Source organism: Somniosus microcephalus, chromosome 2 (assembly GCF_052327205.1).
Source record: "Somniosus microcephalus isolate GS21.2 chromosome 2, FLI_Smic_1.0, whole genome shotgun sequence".
Taxonomy (NCBI): Eukaryota; Metazoa; Chordata; class Chondrichthyes; order Squaliformes; family Somniosidae; genus Somniosus; species Somniosus microcephalus.
In genome coordinates this window covers 40,720,082-40,747,712 of record NC_140988.1, presented here as the reverse complement: position 1 = coordinate 40,747,712, position 27,631 = coordinate 40,720,082, and the positions used below count along the sequence as shown (strand labels likewise).

The following is a 27,631-nucleotide window of genomic DNA, read 5'->3' as shown; positions in this document are numbered from 1 at the left end:
CATTTGCAAACAATAAGGGACCAAATTCCCAAACTTCTGCACTACAGTTAAGAGTTTGGCTATGTTGTGAATATAATGGCACAGAAATTCGGGTCCCAACACGTGAGTACACACGGGGTACTCACGCGTAGGCCCAACGAAAGCGCCGGTTTTGTGCATGCGCGGGAAACTGGCATTTCCGTTCCCCCGAAAGAAGGGCCTGAAAGCAGGGGTTCAGAAGTCGAACGCGTGCGCCGGAGAGGCAGCGCGTGTGCTTCGAACTTACGTTTATTTTGCAGGTTTTCCCGGGAGGGTAAGTCTCCAGCAGTTACACTTGTTAAAAGCAGGCCTTGCGCCTGCTTTTTAAAAAGGTAAGTGGTGAATTAATTAAAATTAAAACATTTTTTCCACAGGTTTATTATTTTTTAAATACTTTAAAGAAAAGTAAATTTATTTTTAGCCCCGTTAGAAAATGTAATTAATTTTTTCAAAAATTTAAATTGTTTAAAATAGTTATTTTATGTAATTTATAGTTTATTTTAAAAATGTGACTTTAAAAAAAAATTATTTGAAGTTTGTGATTTTTGGGGCTTATAGTATTTATAGGTTTGACAGCTCTTCCCGTCAAACTTATGAATGAAGCATTCCCCGCTACCATTGGCTCTCCATGGCCCACGTGATCCTAGGGGACGCATCAAACTAACTGCGCCCCAGGATACACAAGCACTGTGCGCCGGCAGTTGGAGGTGTCCCACGCGGGCCCACAGCTCAACGGCTGGCACGCTAGGGAAGCCCCCGACCCGAATTTCTGGCACAATGTATTATAATCCGGTTCATTTCATATGAGCATAGGGCAAATTCAGTAAGCAGCAAAAGGTGATAAGCTTAAGAAAAAATACACTATTTATACTGCTACCTCTAAACAAATTGCACCATGGCCAATGAGGCTTTCTGCAAGACTACACTTGCTCATGAAAAATATTCTTAATGGAAAACACCAATTAATTTCAAAAACAGAGAGTTTCATGAAAATTGACGGTTAAGATGAGTTTCAATTTTATTTTTCAACTTTTAATTTTGGTGTTTGATAGGCCCATCTATATGACTTGGAGACCCGGATGGGAAAAAGACTTGTATGAGAACTCAACAAATCCAGCATCTAGCGCTAGGAGAGTATCAACACAGAGCAAAAAAGACATCATTTTCCAAACAATACAAATTTAACATATACAGACTAACAAAATTGAGCAAAATATGGAAATACACAGCCTAAATCCATGAGGGGTAGGTGTTAGATTAAGCACATTGGGCTTAAAGTAAATGAAATCACTAACCATGATTAATATAAAGCGTGTTTAGATTTCCTCATTTTATAGCTATTGTACAACTTCCATTTAATATACATCCAAAAAACTCTTAATCAACCATGAAGCTGTAGAAAATTGCGTTAAAAAAAAAAATCAGCATAGCTTTTTCTCACTATAAACGTTTTCATACAGCTAACACCAGCAACATTAGAAATGTGTTTTGCAGACAGAATGCAAATTTGTTCAAACTGGTTCACAAAAAAAGTAATCTAGTTGTAGTTAAAAGGCATTTAGCCAAGTTAGAGATGTTATTTAGCCAAGTTAGAGATGTTAGTGCAGGACCTCAAGAGCACTAGTGTGGATTCATGTCTTGAGTGAATCTAGGCTGGTATCTTCCATGAAAGTGTGCAGAGGCAAGAAAGGACATCAATCTGATATACAGGCATCGTGAAATTACAATGGGCACATTTGTATAACCATCCTGCTTCAATGAATACCACACAGGATGGCATTTTCTAGACTTTAAGAGCTTTTACTGTGCCACTTAGCCCTTGCCCCAGCCAGAATACTGGAATGCAATTTCAGTTCAAGAAAACGCAGTCACAGTAGGTCTCTCACTAGTACAATCTACCACCCGGTTGCACAGAACAGACATGAAGAAGCACTCACCCTGTAACCCTCAAGGTCACGCATTTGAATCTGTAGAAGGGAAAGATCTCTCAAAATCTGAAGATTGTCTTTATCCCATTTTAGAGCATTCCGGTAGCATTTGATGGCTTCATCATATTTCTTGTCTGATCTCTGAAGGAGACCATACACATGCCAACCTAAGTCACAGTCAAGAAAAACAGCACCTGCAATTTCCAAAAGTTCCTATTTGCAAAGACTCCATATTCCTATGTGGTTCAATATAAAATTCATGTGGTTGTAACTTTCCTTTGGCACAGGATCCCTTTCAAGTTTTAAAACTTAACTGTTTTAAGACAACCCGTATCAAAAACACCGATGGTCTCAAATTACAAAAAAAAACTGCACTGTGAGAAGTCAATTTGAAAAAGTGAAACTGCATCCTATTATTGAACTGGAACACTGAACATGACTAATGCATTGTTATCAGGCTAGTGACTGGTTTGGTAATCTAGAATGAATTCAACAAATTGTATTATCAAAAAGCAATCAGGTTACAATGATCTGCATTCATCAGCAGTTATTACAACTGCATCAGCATGCTGCAAGCAACGACTGCTAATTTGGAAACAACCAGCAGCTCATCCCCTCTGTACCACTTGCCCTTGGTGTAACTGAAACCAGACTTAAGTAGCTCAATTTACATGGAAAATTAAAATCACATTTTACAGCATATATAGAATATGCAAAAAAATAAGCACTTCAAATTTTAATATTCAGTACCACATGGATTGGTTGTATAGTGCAACAATTTTTTTTAAAAATTCTATTACTGGTAAACAACCTAGACAAGAACTGCTCCTCTGCAAAACAGCAGATCTGATCACTGGGGCACTGCAGTATCACTGGGAAAAATCAGGTCCTGTGAATTCAAAACAGTAGTAATAAAGCTAGAAATGTGAGCAACATATAAAAAAATTGGAAATAGTTTGAAATAATTCGGGAGGTATGGAATTGATATTCTTGGGATGTCTCACTTTCGGGAAGGGGATGGGGCAGGAGGGGAAGCGAGTCCACAGGGGAGGCCTAAACTTTCCTTGTGGGGCCCAGAGGAGCATTCCTGCTCCACCAAGGAAAGAAAAACACATCTTTTTCAGCCTCTTCTCGGGCTAATCCTCATCTCAATCTACTCGACTACCCATAAAAGCATTTAAATCTATGTCTAGTGAATAACTTAATTATGTAGCCATAATACAGAACATTATTTGATCTACGAGCTGCAGCGTTTCATGCGAGGGGAAATCTATTTCAAAAGGATACAGACATGACTCTTCAGATCATTTCGGAGGCCTCGCCGCACATACTCATATGCTTCTTCCTTCTTTCCCAAGCAGTTTAGAGTCAAACCTTTCATTGCCAGGGTCTCTGCAAAATTAGAAATAAAAGTATACTGTATACAGTGGTGTGTTTTTTTTATCATTTTATTACAAAAACACAGCAGTGCTATGGTTCGAAGCATACACTATCATTTGGATTGGAAAAACTTACTAGAATTCAGTTTTTCTAATGATTTATTTCTTCCAATTTTCCCAGACCCAGTAAGTTATTTTTCCACAACTTAAGATTTCTCAAATGTCAACAGTTTTCCCACAGAGTCAGCCATCCAGCAACCTTCTCTCGGGTTTCTGCCACTCTTAAATCCACTGCTAGATAAGAAAAAGTGATCTTCAATTCCTTCCTTTCGAGAATTATATTGCCTCCACCTCCTCTGGATGGGCACCACTGAGTGAGGAATGACGAGGGAAAAGAATTAATTATACCACCTGCAAAGTACCTGATCAAGCCTGAACGAATTTAAGTGTCTTTTGGAGAAAAATCAGAATTACTATTGCACGCATCAGTGCTAAGAGACCTAATTTTAACAAGACTATATTTTGTATTAAAGTAGCTTCCTTCGAACTGCAACATTAGTATGGTAACCGCTCACTGCAAACAGTAATGATCTCATGAGAATCTGACAAATCACAATAGCCTTCATCAGCAGGTGAAAATCAAGAACACTGTTATAAATAAAAAATCCTTCAAATTAGTGTTTCTTCCAGTGAAACCGTCCTGATCTCTCCATTGGGTTAATTCTCCAAAATCTTTAAATATACAGACAACTGAAGAGGCAGGAAAGCAAGTGACTTGTGAACTACTAGACAATTAGTTATTATTCAGTGATTCTGGGTAACTCCTTGTCAGGAGGAATTTATAACCTCCAAAATGAACAGAAAAATGTGTAACAAAGCACTTTTAAGATTCCCGACTGGCATTATTTTTATCTTCCTCCTTTTTCCCTCAATCAGAAAGCGTCTAGTCCATTTGGCTCAGCGCTACAGCAGGTGGTGCTTTCATCCATTAGGTCATCAGGGGAGAGGATCCTGTATGCTTCAACAATAGAATACACTATCTGCCTCATTACTGCTACTCATTAATAGTTTCATAATAGGAGAGCTTAGCCATACTGTTTAGTAATAATGAAATCACAACAGCATTGAGGGATTTCACTCTCATTGAGTACAGCTAAACCATGCTTCAAAAGTAACTGTCAACCTACATGGACACATAATGGAAGTTTTTTAAAAAGCTGTCGGTAAGAATATTCTTGATCTTCTTGGGGGGGTAAAAGTACTTTCCATTAACTGTACTCTTCAGATTACACAGCATAAGGCTTTTTTTTTAATATTAGAAATATCTACCTGCTGGGAGAATCGCTTCCTTTTGGGGAGAACCAAAGATAGCACAGTGATGCAAAGCTAAATTCAACCCGAGTTAGTTAGTTATTGACCAATGAAAGGAGAGCAGTATCCACAAACAAAATTAAATAGGCTCATCACATATGTGAGCTACCTGCTCACTCTTCTGGGGGGAGCAGCTTTGTATCCTCCACTCCCAACCCAAAGGTGCTGAAGCCAATTATAGCACCTCTACTACTGTCCTGCAAATTTAGCACAGATCAGATATTAAGCCGAGCAAAAGTCATTAAAAAAAAAACTTCAAATTTTAAATAAAAATAGAAAATGCTGGAAATGCATAGCAGTCAGTCAGTCAATATCTGCAGAGAAAAGACAGGTTGATGTTTCCTCAGAACAGATCCTAGTCTTTACTGCTGGATTCTGCACTTGGTAGTGCAAATAGTTACAGAACCATCAGGAAGCTCCACAACTTTCGGCAGCTCCAACTGGACTTACATATGGTGGATGACGGAATACAGCAGACAGAAACTCTAATGCCAAGCCAAAGCAATAGAGTTCAATCACAAGTCCACTGCTACAACAGATATGGATGTTGATTTAATCAAACGATTAGAGTACATTGCAACAAATTAATTTTGGATAATTGCTGTAAAATTGTACACAAAACTTATTTGTAAATTCCACTTCTGCGTATCTTCCACTTGTACAATGGACTCCGCCGTACGATCACTTTAGTACACCAGAAGGATCAGCTGAATGCCATACTACTTTTCCCCACCATCTTAAATGATTGGCTGGCCTCCCACGTTCTACCCCATGTAAACTTGAGGTATTCCAAAACTATGCTGCCTGTGTCCTAACTCACACCAAGTCTCATTCACCCATCACCCCTGTGCTCACTGACCTTCATTGGCTCCCAGTTAAGCAACTCCTCGATTTTAAAATTCTCATCCTTGTTTTCAAATCGCTCCATGGCCTCACCCCTCTCTGAAATCTCTTCCAGCCCCACAACCCACCCCCAGCGATATCTCTACACTCCTAATTCTGCCCTCTTGAGCATCCCTGATTTTAATCGCTCAACCATTGGTGGCTATGCCTTTAACTGCCTAGGCCCTAAGCTCAGGGATTTCCTCCCTAAACCTCTCCGCATCTCTACCTCTCTTTCCTCCTTTAAGACACTCCTTAAAATCTACCTCTCTGACCAAGCTTTTGGTCATCTGCCCCAATATCTCATGTGGCTCGTGTCAAATTTTTTGTCTTGTAACACTCCTGTGAAGCGCGTTGGGACGTTTTACTACGTTACAGGCGCTATATAAATACTTCTTGTAGTTATTGCAGAGCCACTGACCTTAAAAATCAAAACAAAGTCTGTCTGCTTAAATACAAAAGTGGAACAAGCAGTTCTAAAATCATTCAGGACAGGGAGACAACGACAAAAACCCAGATATTACTTTGTAGGAACATACTGAACTGCCACTCATTTCAGATAAATGAGCTACATATAAACAAGCCTGCTATAAGTAGCTTGCATTGCACTATATATGAAATTAGTAAAATACTGGCACACATCAGTAACTTAGCGCCACCAATTCCTCAACTAGCGCATCTATTGAGCAGCTGGACCACAGACGTGGAAAGTCCCAAGTTCAGTCACTGACCTGTGCAGTTATCTCGTAACAGTGAGAGCAGTGCTAGTGAGCTACAACTGGAGTCAACATCTCTGGGTTAGAAAGGTGTTGGCGGGGGGGGGAGAATTGACACTCGGTTTGTTGCTCGAGGTGGACATGTAGCAACCCCCATTGCAAATGCATGCACATGGACATTTGGAGAGGACAGGATCAGCCTGCTTATACCCACGGCTAAGGACCACACATGAATAATGTCCACTTGGGCAAGGTACAGCTACCTCCCGTGTCCCAAGGAGTAAGTGCCTTCAGGAAAGAAAGGGAGAACAACAAGTAGTACACAAAATTAATCTTGCTAGTTCAGTTTTATACATCAAGCCAGGACATATGTTCAGTTAGTGGATAGTAGTAATGTTGTGCTTTAACAACTGACATGTGAACTTGTGTGAAATATTGGGTTTTATGGCAAGCATTGTAGAATAAAAAAGTAAATACGTAATGGTAAATCTATAAAAAAAACCTTACTAAGACCACTTTTGGGTTCCACGCTATAGGAAGGTTGTTGAGGCAATAGAGGGGGTACAGGGCAGATACACTAGATTTATGCCTGGTATGAAGGAATTAAAATACAAAGGGTGACTTGAAAAAGGCTCTAGAACAAGGGGACATAGAAAAAAGATTAAGTGTAAGAGACTTATGGCAGAAAGCAGGAGAAATAATGTTTTTTTTTTTTTAAAAAGGAGGGTTGTGTGGCTGTGAAATTCACTACCACAGTTTAGTGATTAAATGTTGACATGGTCTCTGCTTCAAAAGGTAGAAGGAAAGGGGATGAAGGGATATGGGGAAACAGGCAGAATATGGGATTAAGACTACTGCTCATGTGAAGTATAAACACCAACATGGACTGGTTGGGCTGAATGGCCTTGTTCTATTTTGTAATTTCTATGCAAGTCTATGCTGTAGGAACATATTGGCAACAGGAAAAGGCCTTCAGGCTCAGCCAGCCACCCATTTTCAGTTTTATGCTATAAAATACAAAGGACATGAAAATTTGGCATGTGTGTTTATTTCAGCAACACCAATAAAATCAAAAATCAGAAAACTGCCAGTATTATAGGCAAGAACTTTGAAGTTTTCTTCTTGTTTCAAGTTGTTCCTCCAGTTCTTGATGACAAGTGAATAAGTTGAATGATTCCCAGTATATTTTCAGGCAGTACCATTACTGTAAATGCTGGTTTCCTTTTACTGTATCATGAAATTCCTTTTATTTGTGGAATCTACTCATTTTACAATTGATTACTGTTTCTCTTTTCCTGTAAATCCCAGCTTGGTGTCCACTCGCTACCACTGCCCTGCAAAAGCAGTGCGAGACAACTCGGGAGACTCGGCAGTTTAAAAAGGGCGCCGGACCAGGTGAGGCCCCACAGCAGCAGCAGAGGCGGCAGTGCGGACCTGCGCGAGACAACTCGGGAGACTCGGCAGTTTAAAAAGGGCGCCAGACCACGTGAGGCCCCACAGCAGCAGCGGAGGCGGCAGTGCGGACCTGCGCGAGACTCGGCAGTTTAAAAAGGGCGCCAGACCAGGTGAGGCCCCACAGCAGCAGCGGAGGCGGCAGTGCGGACCTGCGCGAGACAACTCGGGAGACTCGGCAGTTTAAAAAGGGCGCCAGACCAGGTGAGGCCCCACAGCAGCAGCAGAGGCGGCAGTGCGGACCTGCGCGAGACTCGGCAGTTTAAAAAGGGCACCAGACCAGGTGAGGCCCCACAGCAGCAGCGGAGGCGGCAGTGCGGACCTGCACGAGACTCGGCAGTTTAAAAAGGGCGCTAGACCAGGTGAGACGTACCAGTCTCCAATCTCCGAGCTCAGAGGGAGAGAAGTAAAAAGTAATTAAAGTGTGACGTCACCAGAAAGCAAGTAAGTGATTGGTTGGTGAGTATTTCTCTCTTTATAAACTTAAACTCTGGTTTATAGTTACTAAGGTCTCTCTGGTGTAACGGGGACTGTTGGTAAACCATTTACAGGAAACTTTGGTTTATCCGGAGGTTAACTGTCCGGAATGCTCAAGCCACCGGCAAAAATCAGGAGCCGTTTCGTTAGGTTTTTTTTCTTTTCGTTGCTTTTTTTCTTCCACCAGTCAGGCTCTGCAAGGTCTCGCTGAAGCTGTTGCTAAGCTACAGAGACGCTTGCAAGGTACGGCTGACTGTTTCGAAGCTGGGTTTGTTGCCAGATACGGAGCTCAAAATCTCCATATGTTTCAACATTAGCGCTGGTTTGTCCGGCAGTTTTGATGGGACGGCAACAGCTCGGTCCCGTCGTTGCCGGATAGCACAAAGTTTCCTGTAACTGTAGTGTAATTAGTGGGATTGAAGGGCAAGTCATGGCAGGACAGCCCGACCACGTGGTATGCTCCACCTGCGATATGTGGGAACACAGGGACACTTCCTGTGTCCCTGACAACTATATGTGCAGGAAGTGCATCCAGCTGCAGCTACTGACAGACCGCATTGTGGCACTGGAGCTGCGATTGGATGCATACTGGAGCATACGCGATGCTCGGGACATCGTGAATAGCACGTTTACGGAGCTGGACACACCGCAGGTAGAGGTTGGACAGGCAGAAAGGGAACGGGTGACTAACAGGCAGAGTACTAGGCGCAGGCAGGTAGTGCAGGGGTCCCCTGTGGACATCCCTCTCAAACAGATACACCACTGAGTGCTGTTTGGGGGGGATGGTTTATCAGAGGAAAGCAGCAGAAGCCAACTTCCTGGCACCAGGGGTGGCTCTGCTGCACAGGACGGGAGGAAAAAGAGGGGTAGAGCTATAGCAATAGGGGATTCTATTGTAAGGGGAATAGATAGGCGTTTCTGCGGCCGCAAACGAGACTCCAGGATGGTGTGTTGCCTCCCTGGTGCAAGGGTCAAGGATGTCTCAGAGCGGCTGCAGAACATCTTGGAAGGGGAGGGTGAACAGCCAGTTGTCGTGGTGCATATAGGCACCAACGATATAGGTAAAAAGCGGGATGAGGTCCTAAAAGCAGAATATAGGGAGTTAGGAGGTAAATTTAAAAATAGGACCTCAAAAGGTAGTAATCTCAGGATTGCTACCAGTGCCACGTGCTAGTCAGAGTAGAAATAGAAGGATATTTCAGATGAATACGTGGCTAGAGGAATGGTGCAACGGGGAGGGATTCAAGTTCCTGGGACATTGGAACCGGTTCTGGGGGAGGTGGGACCAGTTCAAACCGGACAGTTTGCACCTGGGCAGGGCTGGAACCGATGTCCTAGGGGGAGTGTTTGCTAGTGCTCTGGGGGAAGGTTTAAACTAAAATGGCAGGGGGTTGGGAACCTGAGCAGGGGGACAGAGGAAAGGGAAACAAGGATGAAAGCAAAAGATAGGAAGGAGAAAAACAAAAGTGGCAGTCAGAGAAATCAACGGTTTAAATCAAACGTGACCACAGTAAATAATAATTCTAATAGGTCTAAGAGCGTTAAAAAAACAAGCCTGAAGGCTTTGTGTCTTAATGCGAGCAGCATTCGTAATAAGGTGGATGAATTAGCTGCGTAAATAGAAGTAAACAAATATGATTTGGTTGGGATTACGGAAACGTGGCTCAAGGATGGCCATGGCTGGGAACTCAACATCCAGGGGTATTCAATATTCAGGAAAGATAGGCAAAAAGGAAAGGGAGGTGGGGTAGCATCACTGGTTAAAGAAGGGATTAACAATTGTAAGGAAGGATATTAGCTCCGATGATGCGGAATCTGTATGGGTAGAACTGAGAAATAATAAGGGGCAGAAACGTTAGTGGAAGTGGTATATAGACCTCCAAACAGTAAGGCAGAGGTTAGGGATGGCATTAAACGGGAAATTAAAGAAGCGTGCAATAAGGGCACAGCAGTCATCATGGGTGATTTTAATCTACATATAGATTGGGCTAAACAAATTAGTAACAATACTGTGGAGGAGGAATTCCTGGAGTGTTTACGGGATGGTTTCCTGGACCAATATGTCGAGGAACCAACCAGAGATCAGGCCATCTTAGACTGGGTATTATGTAACGAGAAAGGATTAATTAGCAATCTTGTTGTAAGAGGCCCCTTGGGTCGGAGTGATCATAATATGATCGAATTCTTCATTAAGATGGAGAATGAAGTAGTTGACTCAGAGACTAGGGTCCTAAATTTAAATAAAGGAAACTACGATGGTCTGAGGCGCGAGTTGGGTAGGATTGATTAGGGAATGTCACTCAAAAGGGTTGATGGTGGATAGGCAATGGCAAACATTCAAAGACCGAATGGATGAACTACAGAATTTGTTCACCCCAGTTTGGCATAAAAATAAAACAAAAAAGGTGACTCAACCTTGGCTAACAAGGGAAATTAGGGATAGCATAAGATCCAAGGAGAGGACATATAAATTGGCCAGAAAAACCAATAATCCTGAGGATTGGGAGCAGTTTAGGATTCAACAAAGGAGGACAAAGGGATTAATTAAGAAGGGGAAAATAGAATATGAGAGTAAGCCTTCAGGGAACATAAAAATTGACTGAAAGCTTTTATAGATATGTGAAGAGAAAAAGATTGGTGAAGTCAAGCGTAGGTCCCTTGCAGTCAGAATCAGGGGAATTTATAATGGGGAACAAAGAAATGACCGACCAACTAAATACATATTTTGGTGCTGTCTTCACAAAGGAGGACACAAATAACCTCCCAGAGATGCCGGGGAACATAGGGTCTGATGAAAGGGTGGAACTGAAAGAAATCAGTATTTGTAGGGAAATGGTGTTAGGAAAATTGATGGGACTGAAGGCCGATAAATCCCCTGGGCCTGATAATCTACATCCTAGGGTACTTAAGGAAGTGGCCCGAGAAATAGTAGATGCATTGCTGGTCATCTTCCAGAACTCGATAGACTCTGGAACAGTACCCATGGATTGGAGGGTAGCTAATGTTACCCCACTATTCAAAAAAGGTGGTAGAGAAAAAGCGGGGAATTATAGACGGGTAAGCCTGACATCGGTAGTGGGGAAAATGCGAGAGTCAATTATAAAAGATGTAATAGCAGAGCACTTGGGAAGCAGTGACAGGATCGGACAAAGTCAACATGGATTTACAAAAGGTAAATCGTGCTTGACTAATCTACTGGAATTTTTTGAGGATGTAACTGGTAAAATAGATAAGGGAGAACCAGTGGATGTGGTGTATTTGGACTTTCAGAAGGCTTTCGATAAGGTCCCGCATAAGAGATTAGCGTGCAAAATTAAGGCACATGGGATTGGTGGCAAGGTATTGACTTGGATAGAGAACTGGTTGGCGGATAGAAAGCAAAGAGTTGGAATAAACGGGTCGATTTCCGAGTGGCAGACAGTGACTAGTGGGGTACCGCAAGGATCGGTCCTAGGACCCCAGCTGTTCACAATATATATTAATGATCTGGACGAGGGAATTGGATGTAATATCTCCAAATTTGCAGACGACACAAAGCTGGGTGGGAGGGTATGCTGTTAGGAGGATGTCGTGAAACTCCAGTACGATTTGGACAGGTTGGGTGATTGGGCAGAAACATGGCAAATGCACTATAATGTGGATAAATGTGAGGTTACCCACTTTGGTGGCAAAAACAGGATGGCAGATTATTATTTGAATGGCAATAGACTGGGAGAAGGGGAAGTGCAGAGACCTGGGTGTTCTTGTGCACCAGTCGCTGAAGGTAAGCATGCAGGTGCAGCAGGCGGTTAAGGCGGCAAATGGTATGTTGGCCTTCGTAGCAAGAGAGTTCGAGTACAGGAACAAGGATGTCTTGCTGCAATTGTACAGGGCCTTGGTGAGACCGCACCTTGAGTATTGTGTGCAGTTTTGGTCGCCTTATCTGAGGAAGGACATTCTTGCCATGGAAGGAGTGCAGCGAAGATTCACCAGGCTGATACCTGGGATGGCAGGAATGATGTATGAGGAGAGATTGTGTCGACTGGGCTTATACACACTGGAGTTTAGAAGATTGAGAGGGGGGAATCTCATCGAAACCTATAAAATTCTGTCAGGCCTGGACAGACTAGATGCAGGAAGGATGTTTCCGATGGCCGGGGAGTCCAGAACCAGGGGCCATAGTCTAAGGATAAGGGGTAAGCCATTTAGGACTGAGATGAGGAGGAATTTCTTCACCCAGAGAGTGGTGAACCTGTGGAATTCTCTGCCAGAGGGCGGTGGAGGCCAGTTCATTAAATATATTCAAGGAGGAGTTGGATATATTTCTTAAGGCTAAAGGGATCAAGGGATATGGGGAGAAGGCAGGGACAGGGTACTGAATTTGAATGATCAGCCATCATCTCATTGAATGGCGGAGCAGGCTCGAGGGGCCGAATGGCCTACTCCTGCTCCTAGTTTCTATGCACTTAAGAACTATAGAAATGCAAGTCATCCCCATAAAAGAAAAATGCTAGACAAGTAAAACGACCAACAATGCAGATTTAGTGAAAACATAAAATAGCAAAAAACAAAGACAGGAAATCCTTTTGAAGCCAGAAACCCTAGTTACCCAAGTGTTTTCAATGTATTTAGACATGCTGCAAGAAAGGGGAAGACTCAAGAAACTATTCTACGTTAACTGAAATTTACCTTAGCATTTTTTTAAATTAAAAAGTCTCCATGGATATTTAGAAGTAAAAGTATGTTGCTCAGTAGCACCTCAATTAACAGATTTTCTGCATAAAGCTTGGCCATTACCCCATCGATTGAGAAGCTACTGAATAAGTCAGTAAAAATAGATCCACAAAATAATGAGATACTTTTCTGGAAAGAGAACAGGTGAAGAATTAAGCTGTGAAAACACAAGAGTTGGTTGATCTACAAGCCTTAAGTCTGTTGCCAACATGTTCTTACGTGATTTTACCACTCCCATTCTCCGTTTGGTAACCTCTCCCACATTTTAACATTGTAATCTAAGACAGAATTAAAACAGCTACTCCATGAACAATTATCAAGATACAAATTGACGTGGGTTGGGGCCAGAAAAATTCAACATCCTGCAATAAACACCAACACTGCACAAGGTAACAAGAAAATCAAGTCAGTTAAATAACAAGTTAATTCAATATGAACCAATGATCTTGGATTTCAGAACAATATCCAGATTTACTTTTAAAAAATTAACAGAATAAAGTCAGGGCATTGTGCCATATATGAACAAGACGAAGGGGGATCAGGATAGAAAAAGGAAGTCATGCTGAAAATGCAGCAACACGCAATATATCAATACAGCAAAAGCCCATATCAATAGATCAATTACAGTAGTCCCAAAAAGTCAACGTTGCCTTATCTGGAGTAGTTTGCCGTGGCAAGGAACTCCCACGGGGAAAATGAAGGACGAGACGCATTTTAAATGGAAATTTCAGCATTTAATAAAGCCTATAACTCAAAACCAATTTTCAAAAATCAAGGCTCCCCCAATGGCGCTGCAAGTTAACCCACTGTATAGTTGGATCTACACAGATCAAGTAGGTCTCAAATTTGATTGCTTGGTCTGTATTGAATTAGCTGAACTCCGTCATGCAGTCAGTGGAGGTGCTACAAAATTGGCAGGAGAAAAAAACCCGGAAATTCCCAACCAATAACTATCCAGTCGCCCTCACTAGCAATGAGGACTGTGTTTTGCAGTAATGTTCTCTCATGTCTGTCTCTTCCTTCCCACCCTCCTCCCCATCCCAATTCAATAGGTTAATTATTGGAGGGCGATTTGCACCTACAGAACTGTAACTCAGCAGTCAACATCCTAAGGAGGAAAGAAAATCTGAGAAAAAGACTTGCATTTATATAGCACCTTTCACAACCACCGGACATCCCAAAGCACTTTACAGCCAATGAAGTACTTTTTGAAGTGTAGTCACTGTTGTAATGTAGGAAACGCGGCAGTCAATTTGCACTCAGCAAGCTCCCACAAACAGCAACGTGATAATGACCAGATAAAGAAAAACTTATTATCCAAACTACAGACATAAACAAAAGCACTTTCATGCTCTGCAAACTACTAGGTCTGTGAATCTCCTGCCCCACCCCAACCAGCCTCCCATTATTGACCATAATCATGGTAGTAATTCTGCACCACAAACCAATGACCAAACAGTATGTGCAACATTTATGCAAAACCTACAGAATGATGCAACGAAATGCAATGATAAGACACACAATGTTTCGGCCTGTTGACTGGTAACCAAAGACAAATCAACTATCAAAGCCATCCATGGCGAAGCTAACTTACCTCCATGTTCTGCGTATTTAGGATTGCTAAGAATTTGTTTACAGAACTTCAACCCATGTCTGTACTGCTTGTGTTCGTAGCATTTCTGTGAAGAGAGGGGAAAAAGAAAGGATGCTGGTCAGAACATATGAAAGCCACAAGACTACACAAGGTCACGTTTCTGAAGTGAAATGTAGAAAATTCTGGCACTTTTTGTACTCTAGTATATCATTTAGGTACAGTTTAACACTCACACAACCCAAAATTCCAATCAGAATCAGATCAGAAACATTTCTGGCTTTTTTACTACATGTCACAAAACTTCTGAAAGAGAGTCTTTACAAACACTTTGAAAATAGGACACAGCAATGATGTTAAATGCAAACAAAACCTTGTTGCTCAATCTGCCATACTATTTCAAAGAATGGAAATTTCAACTACAGCTAGAATATTAGTATATAAATAAATCGATGACACAAACTAACCACAAAGAGGTCTTCCTACCCAAAATACACTGAACAAACTAAAGCACATGGTTCAGAAAAGAGGATTGAGGAAACCGGTTGAACCCTTTATCTGAAGGTCTTGCATGCATGTTGCTATGTGCTTCTGTTCACTCTTGCAGCTTAAGCTGCAGTGTTCCTTTTTGAACTTTATTTAGTAGTAAATTTCAAGCACATCAAATTGAGGAATATAAATGGTAAGCAATGGAACATTTTGAATTTTGGCACTCACGATCATGAGAATGCCAATTCAGATGCAAGTATAGCTTCCCCTACTTTGCTCTAACAACGTACCTTAAATCCCATCAGAAAAGCACCTCCTACTCTAATGTGGAATTTATTAATTTGGAAGATTAGCCTCTGAAGCCACCTGCTCAGTCATGTCCACACCTCATCTCCTGTCCACCTCTAAAAGCCCTTTTCAATTTAGTCCCGACCATAACACATGCTGCAATTTCTGCTATAATCCCATCACCTGTTCTTTAGACTCGTTCTCAACTTTGTTCCAGACTACCCAACTTCCCTTTCTTGGCTATAAGTTTGCTGACCGTCACACTCGCCCTACTCTCAGGCACTGTTCCCACCCCTTTCCAAACATTCACACTCTACCTCCCACACCTTTAAAAGTCCACCCTCAAATCCTTCTATTTTCAAACTATTACCTTATCTCTAATCTACGCTTGCTTTACAAGAATCCCCAATACATCACTGCCATCTAGTTGCGTGTTCATATCTTAGCACTTTCTCCAATTCAGTTCCGACTCAGCCATAGCACCAAGGCCATTTTGGACTAAGTCACCAATCACACGCAACCACAACTCACCGTCTCTCCTTGTCCTTTCTGCAATCTTTAACACTGTTGCCACTACATTGTCCTCGAATTGTCCACCTCTGCAGCACCACTTTTCCTAACATCAGTTACATTTCCTCAAATGGTTTTCCCTCCCACATCTGCAGTTTCCTCTGGTATGCCCACAGCTCCATTTTCAGTTTTCCTTTATGCATCACTACATGCTATCCCTACAACTACAGGATCAGCTTCCACATGTACACCAATGACACCAAACTCTACCTCCATCACTGTCACCACTGACGGTAAGGCTGTTTCTGTTACCAGATTCACTGTCTTGATATTAAAACTGCAAAAATGGAAACTTCTTACAGCTTAAGTTTACAAAACTGCAGGCATGCAGTTCAACCCTTAAACATCTACGCGCCTCTGACTTCAATTAGAATCAAAGAATGATACTGCCATTCGGCCCAAGCTGGGATTCTATCAATTTCCCTGGCTGCCCACTCAGGTTGACCCTGGTACTGCACAAACGTTGCCTTCTGGTTCAACTCTAATATTTTAATCCCATATCCAGTCCATCATCAATCCTGACTTTGTGCCTTAACTCACCCTACTGCTGCTGAAGGCTTATCTAAGCCTTTATCACTTTAAGGATCAACCTATATTCTGCATTAGGCTCACAAAAGAACGTTCGATACAGACATCCCTCATCCTGCTGAAGACAAAATGTATTTTCCAAAACATAAGATATGAAAAAGTTTAGGCAAAGACCAGCTGGTACATCGAGCCTGCCCCATCCCAATATGCTGCAGCCTAAACACACCAACAATTCCCTTCCCTAGTCATGCAATCTCACGGGAAAGGCAAAAGTAAAAACACTGGGAAATTACTCTCCAAACGTGGATGGTAGTCAAGCAAGCTTCAGATCATCAAAATGACTGATAGCACTAATTAGACTGCAAGCTGTAAAATCGTCCAAATGTATCATTTGTATGTACCATTTAGTAACATCCAACATTTAGGAAACTCTACAATGCTCGCCTAATCTGGTAGAAACCACAGCTTAAGTTACATACTGCACTCAACAGTTTGCATTTTTTTAAATCACTTTTGCTCTAACTGGATTTTCTGCATTAACTGCCAATCATGTTGGCCTCATATATACAGCATGATGATGATGATATAGTTGAAATTCTTCAAAATTTCAGATCATGTATACTACATATATTTTGGTTCCTCAATTTCAGAGAGGTAATCCTTTTGAATCTACATATAATCAGCACCTAATATTAAATGCCATAATATGGAATTTAAACTGGAATCGATTATTGAAAACTTATCTAAACAAAATTCAAAAGTCAGTCACTGGTCAGGTTTCCCTACAACTAAAACTAAAACTCACTACCAAATGTGAACCACTGCCCTATCTTCAAAGTAACTACACAAAGATAAGGCAAGTTTACAACTTGAAGCCAACTGACTACATTAAGAGTTTGCTCCACCTAACCAATCTAATCTGGAATGTTGACATAGGTGCTGGCTCAACCACCAAGCCTTGAAATTAATTCCAGAGCCACACAACTCTATGCAAAGAAGTTTCTCATACCTTCGGTTCTAAATCTGGTGTCTATGGCCCCTCACTCTTGACCCTTCAACTACTGGAAGCAGCCTGCTTCTATTTACCGCTACCATACTTTCATCATTTGAAGCAATTCTATGACACGCTAATCTGCATTATTCATACAAAATATAAACCAATTTTTTTCACATCTTTCTTCGTATCTGTATTTCCACATACCAAGCAGCAGCTGCATTTTACCCTCTCTGGAGGTCTTGCTAAGGTTTTAATGGACTCATCGTTGCCTTTTTTCTTTTATATTCTATACCTTAAGTTAAAAATTAGAATTCCATTACAAAAAAGGTACGGTCTAACCAACCCAAGGTGCTGCCTTTAAGGTGAATCTGTACCCTCTTTTCCTCTCTGTTCGTCTGCAGCACTGACCCTACTTCCATTCGGAGTATAATTACTGCTATTATTTTTTTTAAACAAACTGCATCAGCTCACACTGACACTTAATTCCATCTGCTCACTCCAACATCAATATCCCTTTACAGCTTCCTGTGTCTAAAGAATTAACTATACCTATGTTGGTATTATCTGCAAATTTCAGGCTCGAGGGGCTTGCTGCATGCAGACATAAGACTGCTTCATTATCTGAGTTGCGAATGGCACTGAACACTGCCGTCATCAGCGAGCATCCCCACTTCTGAGCTTATGATGGAGGGAAGGTCATTGATGAAGCAGCTGAAGATGGTTGGACCTAGGATACTGCCCTCTATATCCATATCCAAATCATCCATATACAGTATACAGTGAACAGAAGTGGCCCCAGAACTGAACCCTGTGGAAACCCATTACACATTTCCAACCACTCTGGAAAAACAGTCCTTAACTCCTACTCTATTTTCTCCCTTACAACTAATTTTTAATTCAGTTTGCCATCTTCCCCCTAATTCCATAACACTTAATGTTCTCTAGCTAATAATCTCCAGCATGGTACCTTGTCAAATTCCTAAAGTCCACGTCCACTCTATTTTTCCCCAGCTATCACGCCGTTACCTCCTCAAAAAATTCTATGACGTTTGTCAAGCATGATGATTGATCCCTTTTGAAATCCATGCTGGTTACGTCTAACTATTTTCTCTTTATCTAGATACGCAAACTTCAAACAGGACAAAGCAGAAAATAAAAAAATATAAATGTTAATACAACTCTTCTGCCTGGGAAGCGCAGGCCATGTTGCCAAAGCTCGCAGTTCACATGAGACTCATGGCCGTGGTTTGGACCCTGCTGCTGTATTGTAACAAAAAATGTTTTGGTAGAGGAAGCAGAAATGTTTCAACAAGGACTGAAACTAGCTTTTGTCCACTGGAGTAAGAATAAATTTAATAGATCACTGGGCATGTGGTGAATAGGTGTGTGACTGATCCAACAGAAAACATTCCATCCAAACATGCAACGTGCTTCCTCTGCAGAGTTTTTACAAGTGGCTTCTCATGAATATGACCACACTTACATGCATAAATTAATTGTGCTTTAGTTTGCTCTGACAAACTAGTGGCCTGTGATTTATTTTTAAAACTGCAACCTAACCTTTTTCAGTTACTGCCTTGAAGGCATACATATAGGAGGAATGGAAATTCAGTATCGTGCAACTGCACCAGGGGAGAAAAAAACTTGAGAACATCTAATGAAAGTGACTCAAATTAACTTCCACATCCGAGTTCAGCAGCTTGAGTGTTTAACTGCTGCATGTTTGTAAAATCGTACAGCACTTTGATAATTGGTCAACTTTCTAGCTTTTTACCCTATTCCATATTAGCTTTCTTTCCTCCCGCTTTCCTAAAGGCTAAACATCATGCTGAGATATATTACTTCACCCAAGTGCTCACATTAGAAAGAAAGATTAGACTGTATATCAGTGCCTGCCTCTAATATAGAAAATTACAGCACTTCTATTGAAAAACAGGCTTGTCTCTCATTCATTCTTTGCTGAAATTAACATAATAGTAGAATACATGGACTGGCACAAATATTCAGCAGATGACTCAAGAGCATAAGTTCCAATCAAGCTGTTTTTATTCCCCTTTAACAATCAGGCTGCTTCCACCATATTTAAATAAAAAGGATACTTCAAATCATTACTCCCTTCCACAATATTCTCACTCCTGAAGGTGATGAGAATAATTATGTTCAGTTATGGCTTCATAGGCACTGGCAGCTCAAGAGCCCATCCTTCATGAATGAATCTGAACAATGCACCATGCCAGATATTTGACTGCAGGGAGCAGCACACCCAAGCCCAACCATATCCTCACCTGACAGGAATCTATGTAAAAGGGGCAGCTATTAGGAATGGGAACTCCTACCTGATTTTAAGCCCCGCTAGCCCCAAGGCACAATGGTCAACTGGGTTGAGATCAGCTAGCTGAGCCTAGACTGCTGATGAAATCCGAGACCTTGTCGGTATGACTCTTAGTAAAATGCATGTGTATGGCTATAAGTTTTGCGCAGATTGTGGAGTCTGAATTTAGAGATTCGCTGACACTTAAATGTCTTCTAAATCAAATCTCTGAATTTCACAGGCCACTCAACCTCTCAGTGCATGCAAAATGCACACGCCTATCTTGATTTAGAGCCCATGAACCCGTCAAGTAAATTACCACTTCATACACAGCTAGTATCCACTATTAACAAGGCCATTGATGTGGTTGTGTAAAAAAAAATGGACAGAATTACAAAATAAGATCCTTAAAACATTATGAAAAATCCTGGAATCCCATTGAATTAAATTTGTTTTTTATTACGTCACCAAAAGCCAATGGCTCAGATTATTCTGCATGCTTGAGAAACAAGTAGAACTGTTACAACAGTGTGAATAAAGCAAAAACCATTGCAACTAATCAAATGAGGAGTCATAGGAGCCGTAATACATTTAAGGTGGAGATAGACAGATTTTTACAAGATAAGGGAGTGAAGGGTTATGGGGGATCGGGCAGGGAAGTGGCTCTGAGCCCGAGATCGGCCCTGATCTTATTGAACGGCGGAGCAGGCGTGCGGGGCCAAGTGGCCTATTCCTGCTCCCATTTCTTATGATGTTCTTATAAATATAATAAAGTCAGCAATGAATCTAAAAAAAAATATCAGGAGGAACTTCTTTACCCAGAGAGTGGTTAGAATGTGGAAATTGCAACCACATGGAGTAGTTGAGGCGAATAGTATAGATGCATTTAAGGGGATGCTAGATAAGTACATGAAGGAGAAAGGAACAGAAGGATATCCAGATAGGATGAAGTAGGGTGGGAGGAGGCTCATGTGCAGCAAACACCAACATAGACCAGTTAGGTTGAATGGTTTCTGTGCTGTAAATTCTATGAGGAGAAGTTTGCACTTCATGTCTGGTTCTCATGTACCAGCTGTCATGCTAGAGCGAATGGGCATACAAAGAATAGGCTTATATGAATGCATGGGGAAAAAGTGGAAATCCATGAGACTAGAAGAACTATAAAAAGCAACAAAAGAGTAAAAATGAAGCAATAAGGTGCGAAAAAGGGAATATGAAAAGAACTTGAAAGGGATATCAAACCCAAAAGTTTTTATAACTATATTAAGAGAAAGATTAGTAAAGACAGACACAGGCAAAGCTATAATGAATAAGGAAACTGCTAAATTATTAAATTACTACTTTGTATCAGTTTTCAGTGTAGGAAGAGTACAAAATACCAGGAGGTACAAGGGAGCCCAAGAATAAATCAAGAGGAGAAACTTATTTTTGCTTTATTCGTTCCTGTGATGTGGGCGTCGTTGGCAAGGCCAGCATTTATTGCCCATCCCTAAGTGTCCTTGAGACAGCAGTGGTGAGCTGCTGCCTTGAACCGCTGCAGTCTGTGAGGTGAAGGTACTCCACAGTGCTGTTAGGGAGGGAGTTCCAAGATTTTGACCCAGCGACGATGAAGGAACAGTGATATATTTCCAAGTTATGATGGTGTGTAACTTGTAGATGGTGGTGTTCACATGCACTTGCTGCCCTTGACCTTCTAGGTGGTAGAGGTCGTGGGTTTGGGAGGTGTTGTTGAAAAGGCCTTGGCGAGTTGCTGCAGTGCATCTTGTAGATGGTACACACTGCAGCCACGGTGCGCCGGTGGTGGAGGGAGTGAAAGCTTAAGGTGGTGGATGGATGGGGTGCCAATCAAGCGGGCTGCTTTGCCCTGGATGGTGTCGAGCTTCTTGAGTGTTGTTGCAGCTGCACTCATCCGGACAAGTGGAGAGTATTCCATCACACTCCTGACCAACATTCCCTTTAAGCTGCGCAGCCACATGGCTGTGTAGCGCTCTGCAGCTCCTGCGCAGCTGGCTCACCGGCTTTTAAATAGTAATAACCGCGCATGCACGGTATTTTGAATGGGTCATGCGGCCCCTTGTGCACCCAAAACATTTTTTAAGGAATATTGCTCCTGACTTGTGCCTTGTAGATGGTGGAAAGGCTTTGGGGAGTCAGGAGGCGAGACACTCGCCGCAGAATACCCAGACTCTGACCTGCTCTTGTTGCCACAGTATTTATGTGGCTGGTCCAGTTAAGTTTCTGGTCAATGGTGACTCCCCCAGGATGTTGATGGTGTGGGATTCGGCGATGGTAATGCCAAGGGGCGGTGGTTAGAATCTCACTTGTTGGAGATAGTCATTGCCTGCCACTTGTGTGGCACGAACGTTATTTGCCACTTATCAACCCAAGGTTGAATGTCATCCCGGTGTTGCTGCATGTGGACACGGACTGCTTCATTATCTGAGGCGCTGCGAATGGAACTGAGCACTGTGCAATCATCAGCAAGCATCCCCACTTCTGACCTTATGATGGAGGGAAAGTCATTGACAAAGTAGCTGAAGATGGTTGGGCCAAGGACACTGCCCTGAGGAACTCCTGCAGTAATGTCCTGGAGCTAAGTTGATTAACCTCCAACAACCACAACCATCTTCCTTTGTGCAAGATATGACTCCAGCCAGTGGAGAGTTTTCCCCCTGATTCCCATTGACTTCAAGTGGATGAAATAGTTTTTTTTTTATAAATGGTAATGGAGAAAACAATGGGACTTGAAATAGAAAAGTCTCCAGGACCTGATGGTTTCCACCCCAGACATTAGACATGTTTTCCAAAGCTCTCTAGACTCAGAAATTGTGCCTTTGGATTGGAAAATTGCAAATGTCACTCCATTATTTAAGAAAGGTGGGAGAAACCTGGTAACTACAGACTTGTCGGTTTAACACCAATCGTGAATAAGTTACTGGAATCTATCAGGGACAGAGTGACTGAGGACTTGGACAAGTTTTGGCTAATGAGAGAGTCAGCATAAATCTGTGAAGGGTAGGTCATATTTGATTAATCTAGCTCAATTTATTTGAGATCACTGGCATGGTGGATCAGGGAAATTCTATGGATGTTGTCTATATGGACTTCCAGAAGACACTTGATAAGGTTCCATGCCAAAGATTATTAGCAAAAATGAGCGTGCACAGAGTTGTAGGTAAAATGTTGATATTGGTTGCAAGTTAAGAAACAGAGTAGGGATAAAGGGTTTGTTCTATTGTCAGGATTTGACAAATGGTGTTCCCTGGTGAGGTGTACTGGAGCCTCAGCATTTTACCATAATGACTTGGATGAAGGAAGAGTTGCACATCCAAATTTGCAGACACCACTAAGTTACGAGGCACAGCAAGTTGCGTGGAGCATGAAGTTGCAAAGGGACATAGACAGACTGAGTGAATGGGCAAAACTGTGGCAGATGGAGTTAAATGTGGGGAAGTACAAGGTTATCTACTTTGGATCGGAGAAAGATAAATCATCATATTTTCTTAACAGTGATAGGCTAGGAGCTGTGGAGAAGCAAAGGGATTTAGGTGTCCAAGTGCACAAATTACTAAAAGCTAGTGCATAGGTACAAAAAGTAATCAAAAAAGCTAATGGAATTCAAAAGTGAGGAAGTGATGCGTCAGTTGTACGGAGCCACCTGGAGTACCAGATTTAGTTTTAAGCACTGAACCTCAGGCAAGACATATTGGCCTTGGAGTGGGTACAGTGCTGATCCACCAGTGTGACAGCAAGGATTAAAGGGTTAAATCACAAGGACAGGTTGCATAAATTTGGCTTGTATTCCCTTGATTTTAGAACGTTGAGGGGTGATCTAAAATGATAAAGGGATACAATAGGGTAGATACTGAGAAACTACGTCCTCTGGTGGGGGAATCCAGACAAGGGGGTGTAATCTTAATATTAAAGCTAGGCCATTTAGGAGTGAAATCAGGAAGCAATTGTTCACACAAGGGGTAGTGGAAATCTGGAACTCATCCCCCAAAAGACTATGGATGCTGGGTCAAATGAAATCGAAAGATTTTTTTGTTAGGTAAGGGCATGAAGGGCTATAGAACAAAGGAATGTAAAGGAGTTGAGGTACTGATCAGCCATGATCGAATTGAATAGCGGAACAGGCTCGAGGGGCTGAATGGCCTTCTCCTGATCCCATGTTCTCATTTAATCCAAATTAACAGACTATTTTCACAGCCAGGCTGACCTAGCCAATAAAAGAATTTGGGGAGGGGAATATATTTCCATTATATCTAATTATAAATTGTTACATCATGTCTGACCAAATGGAACCACCCTTTACAGAACATCATCCTCCCCTCCCCTATATAGTTGGAACTGCTGTTTATGGAATTGCATATCCCACTGCAAATCAATACCAACAGATGTATTTTATAAATACCATCAATTCTTCTCCCAGTTTCCATTTGCAATCTTGAAAGCCCAACAGACTTCTCACTAACAGCATACATACACTTGCATATTCACAGTACTGTACACTGTGGTACCAAATTTCCACTCGAAGGCTACTCAATTTACGAAGGGGAGGGGTATTAAGTAATTACGATCAATATAAAGTTTTATCTGCATTACCATACACCAATAAATGATTTGTCTTTCAAAATGGATTTCTACGGTATTTATATGGTTTTCTGGATTTTTATTTCCCCAAATCTCAGTTAAATATATTTGCAGTGAATTCCATGGCTCGTTTCCATAAAGAACTGCTCAAGTGGTATCTCTTAAATGTGACACAATGCTTTCAAGAGGACATCACAAGAGGCAACATCTCATTTATTACAGAATTACTTTTTTACAATATGTATTGACTCCCTGTACTTTGATCGTACACCATTTAAACTCCAGGGCAAATTGAGAGCAGTAACTTAGAGCCAACTGCGCATGGCCGTTTCTTCCAAATTGGTTTTATTTGCTTACTACTCACCTTCCCTATTTTGGGCAAAGATCCATACAAGCCAACAATGTAAAATTCATATTGCTGGCCTCCATGGGTGGGCTGAGAGTTCAGTCAGTTGCTATCTAAAATATTGCTGCCCACAATATTCACTGGCATTGCTGGCACACTGCAACCTCCAGATAAGCTTTAATGCACCTTCTAACGTGATTCTTGACTCCTCAGCTTCTCTGGCACCGATAGATACCTCAGTTATACATCAACAATGCCATTAAAGTCAATATTGCCATCACTTACAGCAGTCCAATATAATTTAGGTACAGGACAATTTGATAACCCTTAATGTTCAAGTAACTTCAGTAGTTTAATTAAAACTAGCTACCAAACCAGGGTGTAGGCAAACTGTGCCACTAAAATACAAGACACAGGTTTTCTAACAGTTCCATAGATGGCAAATATCTGATCTCACGTGAAGCATTTGCAAAGAGATGGGGGCGGGGGGGAAAGCCAATTAGATATATACTGTATATATTGCCAGAGCCCTCGGACAGTTCCACAAACTCATCAACATAATGCTGCATAGTATTTAGAACAAAATACTTGAAATCTTTAACCAGTACATTTTCAAGAGCACAAAGGACAGAAAAACTTTTATTTATATTTGAAAATACCTCCTTGAAAGGCTATAACTTTTGTTCACATCTGCATCACCACCACTTCATGTCCATCTGATACGTTAAGTTTTCCAACTACATTATTTACAATAGCATTATTTACTACAACTGAACTCTGAAAAATTCCCGCAGTATGTTTAAACACGTATTGAGCCAGCGTGGTTGGTTATTCTATTACAATCCAAACTCCCTTCTAGAGCACATCCAGTACACACACCAGTTCAACATCAAAAACCCTATTTTACCAGACAAATGATGCAGGATATTATAGGCTAACATTCATCAACCTACAGTATTAACTAACTTTCTCCATTATTGCAATATAGTTGGTCTACTTTAACACAAATTCATCACACTAACAGACGCACAGCTCTGACTATCCAGAAAGGCACTGTATAAATGCAAGTTCTTTCTTACTTTACCCTTCCCTTACAGTTGAACTATGCTACTCTTTTTCTTCCTTTTACTGGCATATTCAGATATAAAACCACAAGAATACAAATCGTGGTGTATCTGGGATGTGCGAGAACCTAAGCCATTGAATGACTCCCTAAAGAGATGACAAAATCTCAATATATGCTCCATGAGCAGGCCTTTCTATCACAGATCAGGGCTGTACCGGAGGGATCCAGGATAATTCCGTGTTAAAGTAAGAAATGGCCATCTGCCTGAAGCCCATATATCCTGATTCCAAGTAGCTAATTCAGAATCTGTTCAAATAATTTGTACAAAACAAAATCTAAGCTGTAAAAAAAAAATACAGATGTCAATACGATTGCAACAAAGAGGTGCTGCGAGGCCTGGGGCCGCACTAACAAAAACCAGGGAGCGGCTCTAAATCTGGCTCCGGCCTCGGCTCCAGCGCCTTTCACGTGTTTGAGTTAGCCAGTGGGGGTGGGGGAGGAGAGAGGTGAAATCTGCAGGCCCGGTCGGGGACGCTTGAAACCGGACCGGGGCCTGAGGCTGAAACTCGCGGTCCAAACGGATGATTATTCAAACTCCCACCGCAAGGAGGAGGAGGGATAAGGCGGCGGCGCCTCCTCACACTCCTCTACTACAGCAGCGTGCAGGCCGAAAGCCGGGCGTCAGGAAGACGCGGTTTCACCGGCGGAGAAGGGGAGTGAGGTGGGAGTTGTGGATATGAACGGTGGTGGTGGTGGACTGGGTCGGCCCAGCCGGAGGGGGTTTGGGGGGTGAAAGCGATGAAGGCCGCGGCCAGAGGAAGAACGGCTTACACACACACACATGCCGGTCAGAGAGCTCGGCGGAACAAGACTCGATCATCGGTGGTGGTGCTGGCGGTGGGTTAGTTTTAAAGATGTTAAAATGGTGCAGGAGCCGCAGTTTCCGCTGCGGCGGCCGGAGCCGGGGCCCTGGTCTGGGTGGGAGAACTTGTGCCGCCCCGGGGCTGGGGTGGGCGCACACACATACATATACACACACACGCTCGATCAGTCACTCACCAGGATCCGTTTGAAGAGCGCGTTCTCCTTGGCTGGCAGCGCTACCGACGGCATGGTTGGTTGGCGCGGGATGGGTGGCCGGGTTGAGTGAGACACGCGCGGTCGGTCTGGTGGCTTTCTTGCTCCCCACTCCTGGCTCTCAGCTCATGGGCCGTCGCTCGCTCTACCTTCCCTCCCCCCGTCGTCGTCACTGAGGCCGCGATGTTCTCGCTCCGCACGCCGACTCCGAGCGGATCTCCGCCTTCACGTGGTGTGCTTTGCTTTGCTCTGCTCTACTCGCTGCTGCACGGAATTCAGAGGGGAGGGGAAGGGGGGGCGGTGAAAAAAAAACTCAACCAAAATGGCGGCCGCGGCGACAGCACCAGCAACGCCGGGTCACCTGCCAGTGCGCACGCGCCGCTGCTCCCCTCGCGAACTCACGCACCGTCGAGTGACCTCACTTTGAGAGCCGAGAACGTGGGCTGACGGTCTAGTGGAGGACCGCGTTTGGTCATCCCAGGCTTCCGACGCCATGTTTCGCATTTCTACCAGGCGCCAACATGCTTGTCCTGTATATTTTTTTATATAAAAGCCGATTTTTAAAAAAAAAATTCGTTGACGGGATGTGTGCCAGCATTTATGACCCATCCCTAATTGCCTTCGAGAAGGTGGTGGTGGTGAGCCGCTTTCTTGAACTGCTGCAGGACATTTCTTTGCAGTGGTTTGGCACAACTGAGTGGCTTGCTAGGCCCATTTCAGAGTCAGCCGCATTGCTGTGGGTCTGGAGTCACTTGTAGATCAGACCAGGCCAGGTAAGGACAGCAGATTTCCTTCCCTAAAGGACACTAGTGAACCAGATGGATTTTTACCATCATAAT

At 42.5% G+C, this 27,631-nt stretch overlaps 1 protein-coding gene across 2 annotated transcripts in view; it reads right to left on the bottom strand.

The window, feature by feature from the left end:
- naa15a (N-alpha-acetyltransferase 15, NatA auxiliary subunit a) overlaps positions 1-27,164 on the bottom strand; it is a 68,974-nt gene extending 41,810 nt beyond the window's left edge. Inside the window, exons 1-4 of one of the 2 annotated variants that reach the window (XR_015081306.1) lie at positions 26,775-27,164; positions 14,531-14,615; positions 3,234-3,338; positions 1,956-2,113 (exon numbers count right to left, since the gene is read on the bottom strand). Coding sequence is in view for 1 of the 2 variants with exons in the window: in XM_086008569.1 (XP_085864695.1) it covers positions 1,956-2,113; positions 3,234-3,338; positions 14,531-14,615; positions 26,775-26,828 (402 nt within the window). In the remaining variant the exon portion in view is untranslated. The remainder of the gene's footprint in view (positions 1-1,955; positions 2,114-3,233; positions 3,339-14,530; positions 14,616-26,774) is intronic. The other variant, XM_086008569.1, reaches the window with a different exon arrangement.
- Positions 27,165-27,631: the final 467 nt, after the last annotated feature.